General features: G+C 38.1%; 1 protein-coding gene and 1 pseudogene across 1 annotated transcript; one reads left to right on the forward strand and one right to left on the reverse strand.

Moving 5' to 3' along the window:
• Nucleotides 1-1836: 1836 nt before the first annotated feature.
• LOC143550666 (pentatricopeptide repeat-containing protein At5g46460, mitochondrial pseudogene) lies at nt 1837-3943 on the reverse strand (annotated as a pseudogene).
• A 1889-nt stretch (nt 3944-5832) lies between these two features.
• Nucleotides 5833-6582, forward strand: LOC143550667 (membrane protein PM19L-like). Its single transcript, XM_077041276.1, has 3 exons — nt 5833-5991; nt 6088-6353; nt 6455-6582. The coding sequence occupies exons 1-3, from the start codon at nt 5865-5867 to the stop codon at nt 6524-6526; spliced, it is 465 nt and encodes a 154-aa protein (XP_076897391.1). The 5' UTR covers nt 5833-5864; the 3' UTR covers nt 6527-6582.
• Nucleotides 6583-6832: the final 250 nt, after the last annotated feature.

The raw sequence follows: 6832 nt of genomic DNA on the forward strand, positions 1-6832 counted from the left end.
GCCATGTGGTGGAGGAAGCACGTGTGGTTGAAAAGGCAACTTTGTGAACATGCTCAACCCTAGGAAGACAAAAGGAGTATAGCCCACCATTACTTGGGCCCGTGAGGAGGGTGGTGCGTGTAAATATGTCCTTCACAGCAAAAAAAGTAGAGTGAAATTCAAAAAACACATTATTATCATGGCAGAATTTTTGAACCGAAAGAAGTTTTTGTTTAATTTCGGGAACATGAAGAATATTTGTGAGAGAAAAAGTTTTGGTTGGTGAGTAAAAACGAGAGGAACCAATATGTAGAATGGGTAACCCCTTACCATTGCCAACATGAAGATTGTCTTCGCCGTGATACGGTTGTGCACCATCAAAGTCGGAGAGATCTGGTGCAACATGATTGGTGGAACCCGTGTCAGGAAGCCAAGAGGATGATGCTTGTGAGCGGTAATCAGCAAAGTTGGCTGAAGGTTGTCTTCCCCTTAGTGTGGCAGGGTCACGGTTGGGGCATAGTGAAGGAACATGAGCAATACCACACCTGGTACATGTACCATAAACGGTGTTTTGGTTTGAAGCCCAAGAGAACTGGCTACGATTTCCTCCTCCCTGGTTACGGCTGGTGTTGTAATTACCCCTACCGCGACGATTGTATTGACCACGACCCCTATTTCCACCAGACCTATTAGAGTTGAAACCTGCTGAGTTGCGGGTTGTAGTGTAAGGCCAAGCTGACCAACTAGTTGTTGTAATTGTTGAAGTGCTGGTTGAGAGTGAGAGACTAGTGGAGGAGGCAGCAGATTCATGGTTGTTTGTAACAGCAGTGAACGCCTGAGCAGGAGAGATATCAGGTAGGGATTTCTTGACCATGTGATCATGGTCAGATAAAAGACCATGAAGTTCGGTAAATGCAGTTGGAAATTGACGAGTCAGAATAGTTGTTTTGAAACTGTTGTATTCTTCTCGAAGTCCTGATATCACAAGCAGGACAAGATCCTTTTCTTTCACAGGTTCTCCAATATTGGCCAAAGCATCTGCATATCCCTGAGCTCGGGTGAGATAGGCTGAGGAAGTTTCATCACCTTGCATCTGGATCTTAAGCAGTTGTGTTTTAAGAGTAAATTCTCTTGAGGAAGTATGAGGCGCATACGCACGTTCAAGAGAGAGCCACAGATCTCGTGAAGTACGTCCCTGAACATGCTGGAAGGACGCCTCAGAGATGGTATATATGATCAGCATCCGAACATGGGCATCACTGGCAGTCCATGTCGAGAAATTAGGGTTTGGATTGGAAGTTGGTTCATCTTTGTCTTTTCCAGAACTAGTGGCAGAACCTATATTTTCTGGTGGACACGGTATGGTTCCGTCCACATAACCAAACAGATTATTGGTAACCAAAAAGGGTTGGATCATGGTCTTCCAATAGCCATAGTTTGTTGGTGATAAGGTGAAACCAAACTTATGAGAATTATGGGCTGTTTTCTCAGTTGTGGTAAACGCAGCAAGGAGAGCCATTGTTTGGCTGTGTCAGAAAACAAGATGAGCCGGACTGTTGTGTCGACGGTGGCGGCAGAGAGACTAGGCTCTGATACCAAGTAAAACTTGGTAATTGTATATTGTATTTGAATGTCTATGTACAAGATGAATATAGGGATATATAAAGGGATTACAACTGAAACCTACAGACCATCCATATCCCTTGACTCTACATATTCAGATCCCTTATGACTAAACATATTCTGTCTAATAATGATATAATCCAGTTTTTGGGAAAAATCTAAAAGCCATGCATACTTGAAGACTGAAGATTCTTCATTTCATCTCCCTCATAAAACGATTTCGTCCCCATGAAATCGTGATGAAACACATGAACCGACATCACCAATAATCACCACAAGAACAAAATCCGTCTTTAAAGTGATGAAAACGGCTACAATCTCTTACAACAATCTCACGTTCAACAATTTTTGCTATAAGTTTAATAACCGAATGACAATCTCCACATACACGAAGATTCTTCATCACTGTTATAGTACTTCCTTCAACACTGCAGATCAACGCAAAACAGATAGCAAGCCTCTCACTATGATACAATAATAATCTTTCCTTTTGCTCATCTTCAACATCATGTAAAGCAAACATTTGATCAGGAACATATCCAAATCCCTTCAGTTTTTCACCTATCCACTCAAGTTTTGCATATATTTCAGTTGTCATAGGGTGAGATTTATCTCCAGAAACAAATTCATGCCTTAGTCCCTTCAAATTGACCCAACTGAGTCCCCGTTCTTTTGTAATCCCTTTGTTTTTCATCAGCCCACGAATCTTTGAAACATCATTCCATCTACCAGCAATAGCATATAGATTAGATAAGAGTGTGTAACCGGCACTGCAATTTGGATCTATTTTGAAAATGGCTTCTGCAGCTGTTTCAGCCAGTTTTAAATTTGAATGTGTTTTACACGCGCTTAACAAAGCTAGCCAGATAGATGTATTCGGTTCCATTGGCATGCTTTGAATCAACTTTACAGCTTCGTTTAACCTTCCGTTACGCCCTAAGATATCCACCATACATGCATAATGCTCAAGCTTCACTTTCACGGACTTATAACTTAATAAGAACTCAAAAATGCATTTTCCTTTGTTTAACATCCCGGAACGGCTACATGCAGACAGTAGTCCGGTAAACGTTATATCATCAGGTGACACCTTTTTGCGTATCATTTGGTTAAAAAGGATTAACGCCCACTTGCCATAACCGTGTTGGGCACACCCAACAATCATTGAATTCCATGAAACAATGTTCTTTTCAGCTATTACCTTGAATAAAAACAACCCCTCGTTTATATTCCCGCATTTGGTATACAATACAATAAGAGAGTTTCCTACAAACACATCGGTTTCGAGCCCTAATTTAACAGCTGCTCCATTTATCTCTTTCCCTCTATCCAAAGCCTCCAACTCACAACATGAATTTAAGGCACTGGTAAATGAAGATTGGTTAGGAATAACATTTGATCTAAACATATTAGAGAATACTTCTAATGCATTTTCGTGTTTGCAATTTAAACTGTATCCGGTTAAGAGAGACGTCCACACGACCACAGATACATGTCTCTTCTCATGAAAGACTTTGGAAAAACTATTAATATCCTTGCAATGTGCATAGAATGTAATTAACGGAGCTGAAATGTATGTATCCGAGAGGTAACCAAGCTTCACTGCATGGCCATGAATCACAAAACCTAAACGTAAATCTTTTACATTTGCACAAGCTGTTATTACAGACGAAAACGTCATCGAACTAGGCCGAACACCAGACAGCATCATCTGCTTAAAAAGAAACAACGCCTCGTCACTCTTTCCGCTCCGATCAAGTCCACTAATCATCGAGGTCCACGAAATCACACTCCTAGTTGGCATCTCACAAAACAATCTCACAGCTTCTTCAACTTTCCCATTAACAAAACACCCATGAATCATCGAGTTCCACGCCGCTTCATCCTTCACCGGCATCTCCGTAAACAATTGTTCAGCGACTTCGGTCCGCCCGTGCATCAACAACCCGCTCATCATCGTCGTCCACGACACCACATTTCGGTCAGGCATTTCATCGAACAACTTAAAGGCAACCTCCAGATTCCCACAATCAATACACCCTTTAATCATTGAATTCCAGGTAACTGTATCTCTAACAGGCATTTCGTCGAACAGCTTCAAGGCGTCATCGGGCCGATTGTTCTTTACATAATCTTGAATCATTTTAGTACAGGTATATACATCTGGGTAGGTGCATTTGCTTGTAAAGGTATAGGATTTATTATTATCTTTATGGTTATAAGGATGATCCAATGTTATTATGTGATTGGATGCAAGAGTACTTTGGTTTACAGAATTAGTGAGCTTGGTGTGTAATAAGATATCAAATGATGCTTGTGAAATTTTGAGTTTCCTAATCATTATGTATTTTGCTTATGTGAATCCTGCTGTGTTGATTGTGAATTAGTTGCAGAGATTTGAAACTTGATGCACTGCTGTGTTGGGTTTAATTAGAGGGAAAATAACCAACGTTATACAAAATTTTCATTTAACCGGCCAATTCTCGTAATGTTCACCTTAAAACTTGTCTGACGCAATCAATTTTAAATCATTATTCAACGAGATTTTTAGAGCTGAATGTCTGAACAATCTAGTCAGAAGCCAGAATAAGTCTTGTCGAAAGCCAGAATAATCTCGTCGGACACCTAAATAAGCTTGTCGGTTATGAAGATTTAAAAAATTAAATAACTAGACGGTTTTATGACACGTGACATGATCTGATTGGGTAAAAATCTTGTCAGGTAATGATTAAAAAGTGATTAGGTCGACGGGTTTTAAAGTGAACATTTTGGGAATTGGTTTATCAAATTGACATTTTGTCAACATTGACCGTTCAAATAGACATTTTGGTTATTGTTTCTTAATTAGAAAAAAGAAAATTTCTTTCGACCAACCCAACTGATCCCACTCCCACCCAACCGGTTTGGTTTGTTTTTTCCTTTTTTTCTAAACCTTTCTCTCGAAACCGGCCGAATTGATTTATAGAGTTGAGGTGACATTTTTTAGTGTTATTTGTATTTGAAAATCCCGATCGTTCCCCTTAAAATAAATGTTAAGACCCTGTATTGCCCCATATGAAAAGATTTCTTGGATCCACCACTGAACATAGTCAAATCAATTTAATTAGAAATCAAATTGGTCGATTAAATTTGATTAACCAAGGTGTTTTTTTTTCATTAAAGTAAAATGCTGTTTATTAGTTGGCAATATTTTGTTACACAACTTAATTAGAAAGTGCTTTCACAAAGTAATTTTTCTAATCTAATCAAATTGGTCCAATTGCAATGTTCTAAAACTTGATTAAATTGGTTGGTTAAACAGGGGCGAAGTATAATGGGGACCGTGATGATCCCGGTCATCACCGTTTTTCCGCTTCGTAGGGTAAATATATACAATTTGGAACGGAAATTTTTATAGGTATTTTGAGTACGGTCACCTCCGAAGTATTAAGTTCGTGACTTCAGTCACTCTTGCGACTAGCCAAAGCTCACCACTGTGGTTAAATTTAGTTAACCAAAATTGGACAAAGCAATGATCCAATAAGAACAGGTTGAACCAATCAAACCCGGGCTAAACCGGTAAATTGATTGTCTATTTAACTTAAACTCGAATTTAGTATCTTCAAAGTGAATGCAGATGGCAGGAGGACTACGGCTATCAAATATACAACCTCTACGTGGGTGTTTGGGATTCCTTATTTTACCTCCTTATGACTTATTTAAGTCATAAGTTATATGTTACAAAGTTATAACTTATGTTTTATACATTCACAAAACATAATTTTCCTAAACATCTTATAACTTATAACATATAAGTTATAAGCTATGCCTATAAAAAGGTAAAATAAGGAATCCCAAACACCCCCTATATATTGAACATATGTTTACATACTTATCAATATTTACATATTTTCACTGTTGGTAAAAGTTTTTTATAAACCTTTTGCTTTTCTTTAGTTTATCAAATTATTCGACTAATATTTTACTAGAAAGTAAAAGTGCATGATATGAAAAATGAAAACCAAAACTTCCTTTATAACCTTTTCCAATCATTCCACACTGATTTAACATAAAAATAGTCTGAGCAAAAACTTTAACCAAAGAATATGCCATCATCTTTACAACTGAACAAAACCCTCTGCCACAAGTAGATATCCTTAACAAGCAAAGAACCAAAACATTATTAAATAAACTTAAACAATCTATAAGAACATGATTCACCCTCAACCTTAACATAAATCACACCAACATTCTACACACGATCTCGCTTAAACCAAATCGAAATGGCTAGCGAGCAAATGAGATCGGTAGTGCCACTTCTCCTTGTCTTGAACTTTTGTATGTATGCCATTCTTCTAGGCATCGGCGGTTGGGCAATGAACCGTGCCATCGATCATGGTTTCATCATCGGTACACACATAAATCATAAATGCTCTTTTACATGTCCTCCCGGTACATGTACTAAATATGTTACTAATGTTTTGTAATCTATATATGTTCAACCAGGTCCGACCTTGCATTTACCTGCTCATTTTTCACCAATTTATTTCCCTATGGGGAATGCAGCCACAGGGTTCTTTGTAACGTTTACTTTGATCGCTGGTGTTGTTGGTATTGCGTCGATTTTAGCTGGATTCGATCATTCTCGTGTTTGGGAGTCCACTAGCAGGTCTGCCGCAGCATCATCGGCTCTAATCGCATGGGCTCTTACCGTCCTTGCTATGGGATTTGCATGGAAGGAAATCGACCTCGAGGGAAGAAACGTTCGCCTGGTAAGTTGTTTAATTAATTATAATTGTGAAAGTATGATATAAAATGTGGTTAAATATTGTTGTTTGGTATAACTAGTTACATGTTTATTTTTGTTATGCAGAGAACCATGGAGGCATTCACGATTATCCTTTCAGTGACTCAACTCATATACGTAGCGGCTCTTTACGGGTAACGGATCAATGTGGTGGTGGCTTTTCGGATGATCGTGTCTATAATATTGGCTTGTGATTGTGTTTGGATTTCTTTGGTTGTTTATTTTCCTGATCTTCTTTTGATTTTAACGTGAAGTAATGTGATTTTATTCGTGAAATGTAAAAGATTGCAATGATTTAATAAAAATTATTTATGCATGTATATTCGGGAAAATTTCCAAAAATAAGTATTCATGAAAACAAATTTCTAGTTTTAGATACCATTTGCAAAAAAATCCAAAAATAGATATTATAAACTAGTCGTGACGAGTAGTTTGTAGAAACCA

Source organism: Bidens hawaiensis, unplaced genomic scaffold (assembly GCF_021521415.1).
Source record: "Bidens hawaiensis isolate Kalapana, Puna unplaced genomic scaffold, B.hawaiensis_p1.1 tig00016125_1, whole genome shotgun sequence".
Lineage (NCBI taxonomy): Eukaryota > Viridiplantae > Streptophyta > Magnoliopsida > Asterales > Asteraceae > Bidens > Bidens hawaiensis.

What these genes read in the sequence shown, in the direction of transcription:
- LOC143550667 (XM_077041276.1), top strand. Translation starts at nt 5,865, where the DNA reads ATGGCTAGCGAGCAAATGAGATCGGTAGTGCCACTTCTCCTTGTCTTG. An exon ending in CGATCATGGTTTCATCATCG is followed by an intron (nt 5,992 to 6,087) that starts GTACACACATAA and finishes ATGTTCAACCAG; the next exon opens with GTCCGACCTTGCATTTACCT. An exon ending in AGGGAAGAAACGTTCGCCTG is followed by an intron (nt 6,354 to 6,454) that starts GTAAGTTGTTTA and finishes TTTGTTATGCAG; the next exon opens with AGAACCATGGAGGCATTCAC.